At 43.3% G+C, this 14,763-nt stretch overlaps 1 protein-coding gene across 1 annotated transcript in view; it reads right to left on the bottom strand.

Moving 5' to 3' along the window:
- The window catches only part of SEMA5A (semaphorin 5A), a 650,839-nt gene that overhangs the window by 19,650 nt on the left and 616,426 nt on the right, over positions 1–14,763 (bottom strand). The window contains exon 19 of the mRNA XM_054018095.1: positions 10,288–10,443. Coding sequence (XP_053874070.1) covers positions 10,288–10,443 — 156 coding nt within the window. The remainder of the gene's footprint in view (positions 1–10,287; positions 10,444–14,763) is intronic.

Raw genomic sequence — 14,763 nt, 5'->3', positions numbered from 1 at the left:
AGCGTGGGGCCGACATCAGCGGCGCTCCCGGCACTGGCATGGACATGACGTCCGTAGCCACCTGGAGGGCTTCGGGCGTAGATGGCATCTGGACATCTGGAAAGGCCTGCTCCAAAGAGGCCAGGCTACTTTGCTCTGTGTGAGTCGGAGGCCTAGGGCCCGATGGGGACCGAGGACTACCCGACATGGGCCTAGGCTCTGTCCAGACTTCCCTCTGTGCCATTGTGAAGAGGGAGTCTTTCCGGTCCTCTTGATATGCCCCGTGGAAGGGGAGCAGTGCCGACTAGTCGAAGATATCCGAGGGTCTCCGCGTACCGATGCCGCACAGACAGTTTGTGTGCGGGTCACTCCTTAGCATAAAACGCCTACAGGAGCCGCACGACTTAAATCCCGGGGCACGGGGCATGCCCTGGCCCGGGTTCACTAACTAACTAAACTTTACTGAAAACTAAACTGACTACAGGTACTAGTGAATGATCAGTTCTGGGGACAAGCTACAGCAAGGCTGGAGCTAAGCAGTTCCGATGCACCTTCACTGGCGGCAAGAAGGAACTGGGAGTGGGGGGAGCGCGCAGCTATTATACCGTGCCAGGCAGGCGCCACTCCAGGGATCGTGGGGCGTGCTCCCCCACTACCGGTACTCCTAGGGGGAAAACCTCCGACACCGGTGCACGTGGAGAGCACGCACACCTACAGTGGAATACACATGAGCAATCACTTGAAGAAGAAGCTGCATATGCCAACCTGACAGGTATCGCTGACGGAAAAATTTCCAAAACTGTGCATTGATGTGAACACACTTACAGTGGAATGGACATGTGCAAACTCTTGAAGAATTTCTACAAGAACAGAGACAAAATAGACACTTTTGTGTATTTAGAGAGCCAATTAAGCAGACCCCAGACCCCAATATTGTTTTGGTAGGTATTTAGGGTGATTTGAGGTGTTTGTGTGTGTGTGTGGGTTATATGAACAAGAAAAGATTGCTGGAGATGGAGAAAAGAATCATGGGCAACACTCCTAGAACTGGCTTTAAAACTGATTCTATGTCCAGTCCCATTTTATGCTGAAGTACATACTTTACTAGAAGATGTGGAACAGAGATCTTGGACTTTGCACATCTTACATGCCTCAGACCCTTTCTGCATTATCTTCATTCAGCTGTGAAATGAACCTTGGCACATTTCAAAGACGAAATTTCCAGTCCAGACAAAATATTATTTTTGTTGGTTATGTGCTGACAGTGCAATTTGTCTGGATAAAGCACAGATAATCCCTGCCCCCAAGCAGTTTACAAACCAAAAGACAGGAAGATAAAAACATGCTGGGAAATACACAGGATGGCAATAGTTTAATGCTGATATGGATTAGCATTTGTGGGCATCACAGGAGCAACTTTTCAGGGGGGAGCTGAATGATAAGAGGGAGGGAACCTCACATACTAGAAGAGGGAGCTCAATCCAGGCACATGGGATGGTGTGGAAGAAGGTCTAAACTAAGGCATAAGAGGAGGGAAAAAAGGAATTGGGGGAGACTGGCATAACTAACTGAGTAAAAGGGAGAGGTGGTTTGAATAGAGAAGATATGCTGGTGTTGGGGGTAGATCTTTGAAAGCAAGGACAGGAATCAAATTTGATTTGATGGGTGAGGGGGGAGGGAATTGAAACATTCAAAAAGAGAGAATTATGTGGTCTAAGGCAGTGGTTCTCAACCAGGGGTCCAGGGCCCCCTGGGGGGCCACAGGCAGATTTCAAGGGGTCAGCCAAGCATGGTCGGCATTAGACTCATTAGGATCCTGGCCAGAAAGCCAAAGTCCCACCACAGAGGACTGCAAGGAATATTGCAGGGCCCCAAGCCCTACCACCTGGGGCTGAAGTTGAATCCTCAGCAACTTAGCTTTGTGGGGCCCCGGGCAATTGCCCTGCTTTTGCCCCTTAACCTCGACCCGGCTTTATATGCAGAAAAACAGTTGTGGTGGTACAGGTGGGCAGTACAATTTTGATAGCATGTTGTAGGTGGGCCTCAGAAAGAAAAAGGTTGAGAACCCCTGGTTTAAGGGATGGGGAAAGAAGATGAGGTTAGCTGCTGCATTCTGGATGGACTGAAGGGGTGGAGGATAGGAATTGGGAAGGCCAGAGAGGAGGTGATTTCAATAATGTAATAAAATAGTTTATTATTAATCAAACATTCCTCATTCCATTTTTTTTTTAAAAATGAGTGCTGTCCAAAATGCCATGTGCATTTTAAATTCTAGTAACTGGGATACTAATAGGTTTCAGAGTAACAGCCGTGTTAGTCTGTATCCGCAAAAAGAAGAACAGGAGTACTTGTGGCACCTTAGAGACTAGTCTCTAAGGTGCCACAAGTACTCCTGTTCTTCTTTTTTTGGGATACTAATAGTATTTCAATCTTACTAAATCTTGTTTTAAAGCCACGAGGAAGATGAACAAATATGATGTGGGAGTTCCCAGAATCCTCCTTTTTTCACTTTGATTTTTTTCATTTGTTTTGGATGAGAAATAAAAATGTTACTGGTTTCAAATTTATTCCTATTTACTGTGCAACAGTTATACAAACAAACATCATTTAAACTTATTAATCTCATCATACTTCTGTATTGCATACATTTTAAGTTACAGGAAAAAAGGTTGCTGTTCTGAACAAACATAATTACATTTCAAATTACAGAGGAAGCTGTCATTATTTTGTCTGTGAATAGACTGCTGGTTTTTTATGTGCATAGAGGAAAAGATGATTTTTAATACCAATACAGTGTTGCCGCCCATACTGTTTTGGGGATTTAAGAGACAGCAGTGATAAAAAACATAATACAGTTGTAAATCTGAGGAAATGTTGAAGAATGACACATAATATAATTGTCTTATCAAGGTATTTAGCAGTCATGTAGGAGTTAAAGACTTGAGGCACAGCTAAACCTATTTAATGTTGTAACCAATTATTAACCTAATAGTTATGCATGACATGAAATGATTTCCATACCAACTGCTGTAGTATATGGCTATCTGTTTTACACACGAGGATTGTGCAAATTAGATGAATATCTCCAAAGTCCTGAAAAATCAAAAACTAAATCATATCTCTTAGGCAATTAATACAGACAGCAATGCAGACTAAGTAGAATGAAAAGAATATGTAGAATGTTGTTATATTGAATAGCCAAATCCCCAGCTGGTGTAAATCAGCACATCTCCATTAAAATCAATGGAACTATGCATATTTACAGCATCAGAAGTTCTGGCCCTATGTGGCCAGATATAAGAATTGGGAAGCCTCCAGTCCCTGTGAGGTACAAGACTATTTGGTTAAAAAGCCTGGCAAAATTCTACTTGATCCTTTTCCTGAGGTTAGTTATTTTCTGACTAATAAAGTATCATTACTTTATCATCATCATCAATCACAACAGTAAAGGACAGGTGAGTAAATTTAATGACAGTTTTTCAAGACTGGGTTAATAGGGTATTGTCATATTAAACCACATAATATCCACAAAGCTGTCAAAAACAAGAGAGATGGGCAAGGAAGAGACTTGGGGAAATCTGATACCTGAGTGAAATGTCACATTTTTATACAACATTCTCAATTGCGTAGTTATTAGCTGATGAGGAGTAAGATGAATAGGTGAGTAGACACCTCACTCCTAATTCTGGAGGAGGAATACGTTAATGTTTAGGAAGTTAAGGAATACGACTTTTTCATTTAAAGACTGCTGTTCACCAATTTCCCTTATAGCATAGGACTTGTCTATACTTCGGGCTTGTCTACACTGGCAAGTTTTGTCACCAAAAACTGCCTTTTGGCTATAAAACAGCGATAGCGTACACACTGAAATGTGACTTTTTTAGAAAAAAAAATGCCCAGTTTTGGCAACAGAAAACTTCCACCCCTGCGAGAGACTTTTGTCTTTTCCCCTCCCTTTATTGTCGACAAACAGCCAGTGTAGACACCACAGCTTTTTTTCAATTTTATTGGTCTCCAGAAAGTGTCCCACAATTTGCATGCTGCTGCTGTGGTCAGCGTTTTGAATTCCGCTGCCCTGCAGCCAACCCGCCCCTCTTCCTTGCAAAATTTTAAATCTCATTTCCTGCTTGCTGGCTTCCCAGATAAGCTTCCCAGGTGAGCATAGCTGGCTAACGCAACAAACATGCTCCCGCTGGGACCACCACTGAGGTGTTGGATATGATCAGTATACGGGGAAACGAGTCTGCTCAGTCGCAGCTGCGAGTGATCCGTAGGAATCGGGACACATATGGGCAAATTTCTCGAGGCTTGTGCAAAAAGGGCTACAGTCAGGACACGCAGCAGTGCAGAGCGAAGATAAAGGAGCTGAGACAGGCGTACCATAAGGCGCGTGAGGAGAACCATCGCTCTGGTGCTGCACCTAAGACCTGCTGCTTCTATAAGAGCTGAATGCTATCCTTGGTGGTGACCCCACCTCCATTGCCGATAGCCTGTGGATACTTTGGAGGCAGCAGAAAGAGCGGGTAACCCGGATCCTGAAATTCTGGATGAAGAAGTCGAGCTAGAAGAGGATGTGGAGCTCCCACTAGGGTCGCCCGGTGGGGCAGGCAGCCAGGAACTTTTCTCCACTCTAGAAGTGCTCAATGGGGAGCAGGAAGCAGATGAGATGCCAGGTAAGTAGCCGTGGCTTGTGTAAGGAATCAAAAAGTGGGAGGCAAGTACTCTTTCCTGTGATCCGGACATTGCCCGGTGTAACTAATCTGCATGGCCAAGCAGGGTATCGATGGACATCGAGATCTCCAGAGAGAGGCTCTGGAAAGTTTCCAAGAGGTACTTGTTAATCCTCTGCCGCAGATTCCAAGGGATTGCAGCCTTGTTAGTTCCCCCATTGTAGGAAACTGTACCATACCATTTAGCAATCAATGGAGCTGGGACCAAAGCGGCACACAGCTGAGCTGCATATAGACCAGGGTGAATGCCACAAGCATGCGGTAGTTGTGCCCTGGTTTTCCTGGTTACCTGCAGCAGAGAGATGTCAGCCAGCAGGTCGGCCGCCTGTGAAAAAGTGTGTGATAATTTTAGAACGAGTTCCCTGCAAAGCTGCCCTGCAAGCCGTGACTGTTTTGTCCATACGCACAACCGCCTTCCCCCACTCCCGACACTCACCATGATTGGGGTGCTCGCGGAACTGTGTACCTGCCTAGAGTCTCAGAGAGAAAGTGATTTCTACTAGCAAAAGGCCCTTGTTCCTAAAATGTTTCAATCGTTTGCTGGAATGTAACAATCCCTCTTCTGTTCAGCAGAGACACCACCACGCACCCCGCCGACTGGCTTCGGCAGATAAGGAAGAACCCTAGGCCAGTGATTCTCAAACTTTTGTACTGGTGACACCTTTCAAATAGAAAGCCTCTGAGTGCGATCCCTCTTATAAATTAAAAACACTTTTTTATATATTTAACACCATTATAAATGCTGGATGCAAAGCAGGGTTTGGGGTGGAGTTCGTGACCCCCCCATATAATAACCTCGCAACCCCCTGAGGGGTCCCGACCCCCAGTTTGAGAACCCCTGCCCTAGGTGCAGAAAAGAAGACATGTTCTGGGAGGTGCTGCAGCGTGATGAGAGACAGACCAGGGAATGGAAAGAGTGCTGGGAAGCTGAAAGGCAGGACAGAAAAGAGAATGCTGCATTTGCTAGGCAAGCGACAGAACGGATGATAAAAATTATGGAGGATCAGACAAAGATGCTCAAGTCTTTGATACAGCTGCAGACTGAGCAGATCTGTGGTCAACCTCCACTGCAGCACATGCACATGTACAATTCTTTGCCAACCCCCACCTCCCGCTCCCATGCCCAGACATTCCTTTTCACTTCACAGCACTCCTGAGTTTTCCCATCACTCCACCCCACTCACAGCTTGCACAATGATAGCTGGAGCTACAAACACTTCTGAGGTTTTACCCTTTTTAACAATAAATAAAGGCTAAGGTATTTAATGGTATAGTGTTTTTATTCTGTGTTCTACAAAAGCGTATAGCAATCAATTCACTCTTGGGAACAGGCTTCTAAAGCATTTTGTTACATGGAGCTTGGGCCCGAAAATTGTACATGGATGCAACAGGGAAGCAATTCCAAAGCAGATATGTGTTACTGCCCCTCATTGTCAAAGTGGTTCCTCAAAGCCTCTCTGATGTTAATAGCAGCCCTCTAAGCTCCTCTGACAACCCTAGCATCTGTCTGTTCAAACTGTGCAGCCAAGCGCTCTGCCTCAGTGCTCCACACCTGAGCAAACATTTCACCTCAGATTCACACAGATTATGCAAAGTGCAGCACACGCCTATGACCACGGGAATATTATCTTCGGTAAGGTCTAGCCTGCCACTGAGACACCTCCAGCGACCTTTCAAACGGCCAAAGGCACATTCGACTACCGTGCAGCACCTCTCAACCTGTTGTTAAAACAGTCCTTGCTGCAGTTCAGGTGCCCTGTGTAAGGTTTCATGAGCCAGGGCTGTAGGAGGTAAGCCGGGTCTCCCAGGATTACTCTGGGCATTTCCACATCCCCCACTGTGATCTTGTGATCTGGAAAGAAAGTCCCCGCCTGCATCTTTGTGTATAGGCCACTGTTCCTGAAGATGTGTGCGTCATGCACCTTTCAAGACCAGCCTGCATTGATGTCCATGAAACGCCCCCGGTGATCCACAAGTGCCTGCAACACCATGGAGAAGCATCCCTTCCTACTGATGTATTCAGAGGCAAGGTGGTCTGGCGCTAAAATTGGAATGTGTGTGCCATCAATCGCCCCACCGCAGTCAGAGAAACCCATCTCTGCAAAGCCATCCACTATTTCATGCACATTTCCCAGAGTCACGGTCCTCCGCAGCAGGATGTGATTTATTGCCCTGCACACTTGGAGTAATACAGCCCCATCAGGGGACTTCAAATTGATTTGCAACTGACTGGTAGCAGTCTGGATTCGCCAGCTTCCACACAGCAATTGCAACGCACTTCTCTACCGCAAGGGCAGCTCTCAATCTGGTGTCCTTGCGCCGCAGGTCAGGGGCCAGCTCAGCACATAGCTCCATGAAGGTTGCTTTACGCATCCTAAAGTTCTGTACTCACCAGTCGTCATCCCACACCTGCATGACAATACGATCCCACCAATCAGTGCTTGTTTTCCTAGCCCAAAAGTGATGGTCTACCGTATGCAGCTGCTCTGCGAGAGCACAAAGTACTGATAAGTAGCTGCTGTCCATATCACATTTGGGTGCCTGTGATTCATCCTCTGTCAGTAACTTTGCTAGTAACTCTGCGAGTAACTCTGCTGCCATGCGCGATGTCCTCACGACAGTTAACAGCACATAGAAGAGAAGTGCGGGATCCATCCTCTCTCACTGCAGATGCTGGCGCGCAGTACAAAAGACTGACAGTTGGAAAAACGGCGCGAAAGGAAGCCAGAAACCATTGGAGGCTGGGACACAAAGCGGTGCATGATGGTACATTTTGCATGTCCCAGGATGCACCATGCTCCATTTCCACATTCCCACAACACCTAAAAATGGATGGTGTCGCTAGGCACTGTGGGATTCATACCCACAGTCCATTGCTCTCACTGTCAACAATGGTGCCCCGAATGTGGACACAATCTGTCGACAGAGGGAGCAAATGTAGACACGCTTTGGCGACTTTGCTTTTGTTGATTTTTCCTTGTTGACATTAGTTTCATTGACAAAACTTGCCAGTGTAGACAAGCCCTTAGTGCGCTACTGTAGTACTTAGTGAAGACGCTACCTACACCGATGGGAGAGATTATCCTGTCAGCATAGGTATTCCACCTCCCCGAGAGGTGGTAGCTATGTCAACGGGAGAAAGTCTCCTGTCAACACAGCACTGTCTACACTGTGGGTTATGTTGGTATAACTATGTCAATTAGGGGTGTGGAAAAGCCACACCCCTGAGCGACGCAGTTATACAGACATAAGTTGGTGATGTAGACCAGGCCATAGGGCTCATAGAATTTACCAGAGAACAATAACATTCTGAAACTTAAAGTAGTCCTAGGGCTCAGAATTTGGAAGGGGTAAAGATGGCTTAAAAACAACCCTGTCACCCATTCTTTCCTGAGGCCTGCTCCTGCTCCATTATAGTCAACTGGAGTTTTCTCATTAACTTAAATGGGAGCAGGAGCAGGTCTCTAGTGAATCTCACCTAAAGCTTACTTTAAGAATTTTAGGATGTAGCTTCCTATTAAATTCTCTCAGGTTTGCAGAATAATATGTATAGAATTTTATTTAATTTCTACAGAACCCCATTGGTTTTACCCTTATTAAATACCATAGGAATTTTACATAAGAGTTTATGAAGGCCAGGATGTCCATTAAGGCAACATCCACTCTCCTCGAATATGCTCCTTTTTCATATTAGTCTGGTAGTAGCAATACCAGGGAGGTGTGAACACATGGTAAACAAAACCTGTGTAAAATTTGGTGTCATTGTTCACTGAGTATACAGGAAAGCTTTATCATCTGGTGAAGGTTGTCAGGGTTGTTGACCAGGATGGTTCAAAAGGTTTTCTTCAGTTTGTGACATTGTTGTTACTTACAATGTTAGGCATGCATGGGGACATGGTACATTTCTGCTATTTGGAGGGTTTCATAGATTCATAGATTTTAAGGCCAGAAGGGATCACTGTGATCATCTAATCTGACCTCCTGCATACCATACAGAAATTCCCTGAATTAATTCCTGTTTGAACTAGAGCAGCAATTTTAGAAAAACATCCAATCTTGATTTTAAAATTCCCATCAAATGGAGAATCCACCACAGCCCACAGTAAATTGTTCCAATGGCTAATTACCTTCCCTGTTAAAAATTTATTTCCTGTCTGAATTTATCTGGTTTTAATTTCCAGCCGTTGGATCTTGTTATACCTTTTTCTGCAAGATTGAAAAGCTCTCTATTATAATTTTTTTGTTCCACTTGTAGGTACATATAGATTGGATCAAGTTACCCTTATCCTTCTCCAAGTTAAACTATACACACTGAGCTCCTTGAGGCATATTTTCCTATCTTTAATCATTCTTGTGGTTCTTCTCTGAACCCTCTCCAGTTCATCAACAACCCTCTTGAATTGTGGACACCAGTACTGGACACAGTATTCCAGCCGTGGTTTGCACCCATGCCAAATACAGAAGTAATATAACCTTCCTACTCCTACCTGAGTTTCCCCTGTTTAGGCATTTTATGGCCACAACGTCATACTAGGAGCTCATGTTCAGCTGATTATTCACCACAACCCCCAAATTTTTTTCAGAGTCACTGCTTCCCACGATACTACCCCCAATCTTATCAGTATGATCTATGTTCTTTGTTCCTACATGTATAACTTTACATTTGGCCATACTAAAATGTATAACGTTTGTTTTTGCCCAGCTTACCAAACAATCCAGATCACTTTGTATCAGTGACCTGTCCTCTTCATTATTTACCACTCCCTTAATCATTTTGTCATCCGCAAACTTTATCAGTGATGATTTTAGGTTTTTCTTCCAGATCACTGATAAATTTAATTTATGCAATATTAATTTTGGATCATTCTAGTTTTTTAATCAAAACATTGTGCAGTACTAAGTCCAATCTACAGAAGTCTAAGTATATTACATCAACACTATTACCTTTATTAACCAAATTTGTAATTTAATTAAAATATCAATTTAGTTTGACAGGATCTATTTTCCATAAACCTGTGTTGTTTGGCATTAATTATATTACCCTCCTTTAATTCTTGATCATCAAGTTCTGTATCAGCTGCTCCATCATCTTGCCTGGGATTGATGTAAGGCTGATAGCCCTATAATTTGGTCCATCACAATCCATCTTTCAAGTCAGAAGGTGCCAGGTGTGCATTCTGGGAAACAACTGCCAAAAAAGCGGGCAGTATAAAAGCAAGAGGCTTTGTCTGGTGGGACACTCTGCATATGCCTGGGGCTGGCCATGCCTATTGTGCTCCAAGAACTGCAATATTCTTGTAAATCTGAAACCATTTTGAAAGGGACTTGATCAGGTCAGTAACACATGAATGGGGACAAAGTGTAGTGAAGTTTACTGAAATGAGTTTGGGACGGCTACATTACTCTCAAATATAGTGAAGAAGTGGTGGAATGAGAAGCGTACTACAAAGCTGTCTTTTGCATCGGGACACCCCTCCAAGGCAGTTTCCATAGCTTCTGTGATTTGGCTCCCTTCTGCACTGTGCAGCAGAGTTGTTGTGAATGATTTCACTTATACTTTAAAAGTAAATGATCTTACCTGGTATGAAGTTAGAATCAAAAATACAAGTTCGACTCTCAGTGGTGTTCCCAGAACACTGGTTGCCCACAGGAAATAGAATGATACACTGACGAACGCGGAACTGGACTCCAGATGAATCACAATCAGACCACTCAGACCAGTCAGACCAGTTGTCTGTATTAGTTATAAAGAGAGGGAAATAATGGAAATAAGTCTTACAGATTAACCACATCAGAGTGAAAAATTAAATGTCTTGCTATAAATAACGACAGGATACATGCCAGATCGTCATCTGGTGTAAACTGGCATAGTTCCATTAACTTCAATGAAGCTATGTCAATTCACATCAGCTGAGCATCTGTCCCATATATGGCAAAGAACACAAAAAATGCAACCTTCCCTCTGAAATTGAAAGTTCAGCATTGTAAATGTTCTACAGGATGTTACATTTATCACAGCAATAATACATTCCCCCCCCCCCCCCACTGTACTTGTGTGCATGAGTGTGCAATAAAAAGTGTAACTATGTTACCATAAGTTTACCACTGGCCTTCAAAGCAGACGATTCCAGTTTGTTAATTTACATAACTGACCAGTAGCAATGTAGACCTATAGAAATACGTGGTTTGATGCAGGATGTTGGTTTAAATAAAAAACAGCAGGCACCTTCTTGTTACTCTGGCTTTGTTCTTCACTTCTGAAATCACAAGGCACTCTCTTATATCTTAAATCAGATCTCCAGATTGCTTCTCTTTATCAGGTTTGGTTCATTATCAGCCTCTGTTTCTTCTTTAGCTTTGCTCCTCTGCCTATCTAATTTTATTTAATGGATTTTTATTTTCACACCATGCTACCTCTGTGTGATCTCAGGATATTGCTCTTAAATGAAGTGAATTTATCTGAACCATATTAGATACTGTGTATTTACTCATCTAACATCTTTCTTATAGTACATGAGTAAGTCCTGTCTTCACTGCATTTTTTTAGGGTTGGTATATAGTAGCAGATAGAGGGCTGTAAAAATCATTTGTTTCACTTTCCAGGAGTTAGTGGAAACAGAGATAATCTTATTCAACAACTAAGTTAGCTTTGAGTTTCTGGTTTGAGTTAAATCAACCCAATAGCCCAAAGCAAAACTTAGATCTCACGATGAAATTTCACCTATTTTTGTGTCAAAACCAGGCAAATTCAAAAATGTCACATGATTTCAAATGCAAAACTATAAAGCAGCCTAATTCTTCTGGGAAGTGGACCCAAGTTCATTCAAAATAAATTTAGTATAATTTGAAAGGGTTTTGAATCTTTTGGAGTAAACAGTCTGATTTTTAAATGAAAAACCTGAAATCAGAAGTCTCACGTGGCTTCAGCTTTTACTGTGAATACTCTGCATAACTCTAGCATATAGTACTCATATTTACAAATTACCATTCTACAACCTCAAACAATAAAATAAAGGCCTAAATCATTTTTAAAAAGTATGCTATAATATCTAATAGTGAATGTTTTCAGACTGCATTTTTGTAAAGTTTAGTTCAGGGTGCTATGTATAACATAACATTGTTGAATATCTGCTCCCTAACTAAAAATTATGTTATAAATAAATGGGATGGGAAGATTGAAATAATTTTAGGGTATTAAATAAAATTCAAAAGAACTGTAAGGCTGTCCTCACACTGCTGTAAGTTTAAAGTGATTCTGTCAGGTTAAAATTTTTAGCCCAGGTCCGCGACCCTAGCTGAGAAGCATACAGCTCTCTTAAACAGAAGCCTGTGCACTTCCCCAGTCCTGACCTGGCTATGCTATATCAAAAAATATGGGTCAATCTGGTGGAAGCAATACTATTTTTGATTACACCCTCTAGAATAAAACCTTCCAAATGCCCTAAACGCTCTATATTGGAGGCTAGGCTAATGATCAACAAAATGCATTCACCTGTGGTTATCTGAATGTGAAATTATTCACCTATATTCAGGTATGTGTATATGGATGAGGACCCTCTCACCTGCGCTGAATGACAGCTCTTTCAGCTACAGGCACATACAGTTATTTGACATGAATGGTCGGACATCCACTTGAAAGAAGCACCAGTGCAAATAATTTGCAATATTGTTCAACAAATAAATACGTGTGTATTACTTTGAGCATACAGCATCAAACTTTGACTTTTACTTCATGTTTTGTATGTAGGCACTCTACACAGAGTTACCTCACTGCAGTACATCGCAAGTAAACTTAAAACCTGGCCATCTGGGGTTGAGTCCAGACCTGACTATCTGGGCCATTGAATAGGATAAGAAGTAGGTCGTATGGCCAAATAATCAAGATATTTTTGATCCTTATTGTATGGAGTGGCTTTAGTATGGTGTTTCTTGTCACATTCATTCACTGCCTCCACAATCAGGGAGTTGGATGCAGGATGGGTGGGAAAAAAAGTCAGAGTCCTTAGCTGGGACATATTTTTATTGGTCCTTTTATATGTTGGTGCGCTCTGCCACAGGGTCTTGTCAGGATCGAGTAGTGCCTCATTGATGGGCAGGGCAACATGGGCAGAAGGAGTCCATTGAAGGATATCCAGAAGTTTATGCTGTGATTCTTTGATTTTCTTCAAGGGGATCTGTAAAGAGTCTACAAAATGTTTAATTAACCCCTGGAAATCTCATTAATCATCAGCTATAGAAGATGGGGGAGGCATAACCATCTCATCTGGGGAAGAAAAAGAAATATTTATCTGTGGGGTAGCCTCCTTATCTACTCTGGCCTACTGCTCCTCAAAGGATTCTTGAACCTGAGGAAGGTGAGGAGAGCTAGATAGGGTAGAAGGATTTTTTCTTCTGTAGCCCCCAAACAAGACATTATAGGTGCCCCCCAAAAACTGTAGGTGATATGCCACTGAAGGAGTCCATAGGACATGGGGTGTGGAATCACTGTGCTTGAACCAGGTTGTGGGGGCATGTGCTCATCTTTGATGTAACTCTTCCTTTTCCTCAAAGGTTGGAGAAAGGAACTCAAGCGGGGAGCTCCACCACTCTCCAAAGATGTGAGAGAGTCAAATGGTATTGGGAAAAGGTCCAGTCTTGATGAGCGTGCTTGTGTTAGTACAGATAATCTTTCAGTACCCACTAGCAGGGGATACTCTGGTTAATCTGAAAAAATTACATTTTTGGAATATCTGAATTCCTGTAGTACCGGGTAAGTTTGAAGTATGGGGCTATGTTCCACTGTCAGTACCAAGGGCATAAACTGCTCCATCTGCACTCTTTTGGTAGATATAGTTGGTATCAAGGAGAATGTCTTAGGAAATGTCGAGATCATAGGAAAGGCATGGCATTTACCTGGTACTGAGAATGTCTTGGAAGTCAATGTAGGTACAGATAGTACTGAGGGCATTGTAGGTACTGCCTTCTTAGAAGAGGAATGCTTAGATTCCTGTGCTGCTGAGTTCTGCTTCTGCAGCACAGATGGTCTCGGTACTCAAGCATGTTTGGTGCCCCTATTCTTAGAAGAGCCTGGAGCCCTGGGTAAGAGGTTGGTACTGACAGTGCCTGGAGCCTCAGTAGTATCCAGAGTGGGTCTCCAAAACGGACTTACTTGGAGGACACTGAGACTTTTTTGAAGTAGACCCCTTCTGAGGAGAATGAGCTATCTTTTCATGGGACTTCTCCAAAGATTTACCTTGGGCAGATCCAGGTGAATGTGCTGAAGTTGAAGAGGCCCTGTGCTTACTCCGATGCTAATGTCCAGGGGGGATCCTGGCATGGACCTGAGGCTGGACGGAGAGAGCCTTCCATCAAGAGGCTGAGTCTTATCTCTCAATTCTTCCTAGCCCTGCCTTTAAAAGCAGAGCAAATGGAGAACTTCAGGGGAGCAGTGAAACTCCCCCAAGCAGCAGATGCAAGGTGAGTGCTTGTCAGTAACCGGGGTAGCTTCCTGGAAAGAGAGGCACCGTTTGAAGCCCAGTGAGCCACGGAATACCCCAGCGCAATGGTGATCTGAGGAGAAAGTTCCCAACCCCCAAGGGGGAAGGAATTTAGACTGACACCTCTAAAACAAACAAGAAAGAAAGAAAGACAGACTAATTAGAGTAGTTCATGGTTTTGAGTAGAAAGGCACACTAATGCTCAATCTCAGGCCAAGGTGATTGAGAAGGAACTGAGGGCAGTTCAACCTCATAGCCCTATACAGCCTCAGTGCAGGGCATGAGGATATATAGGGCACATGAGTGGGTCCAACAGGCACTACTACCAAAAATCTGTGATCAAAGACATGTAGTGTAAGCGCACCTGAAGTTGAGCACCTATCTGTACATTAAATGAAGAAGAATAAATGTTTATCCATGTTCTTCTCCAACAGAACTGTGCACTTCTTTCTAAAAATTCAATTCTTTTATCCATTATTTGTGTGTCTGAGTGACTGGTCCAAGGACAGCATGTTATTTCTCTCTTGGTGCTGCCACAAATACATTATTCTAAGTACCCAATATTGTTGTATGCAATA

Source organism: Malaclemys terrapin, chromosome 2 (genome assembly GCF_027887155.1).
Source record: "Malaclemys terrapin pileata isolate rMalTer1 chromosome 2, rMalTer1.hap1, whole genome shotgun sequence".
Taxonomy (NCBI): Eukaryota; Metazoa; Chordata; order Testudines; family Emydidae; genus Malaclemys; species Malaclemys terrapin.
This window is presented reverse-complemented; position numbering and strand designations above follow the sequence as displayed.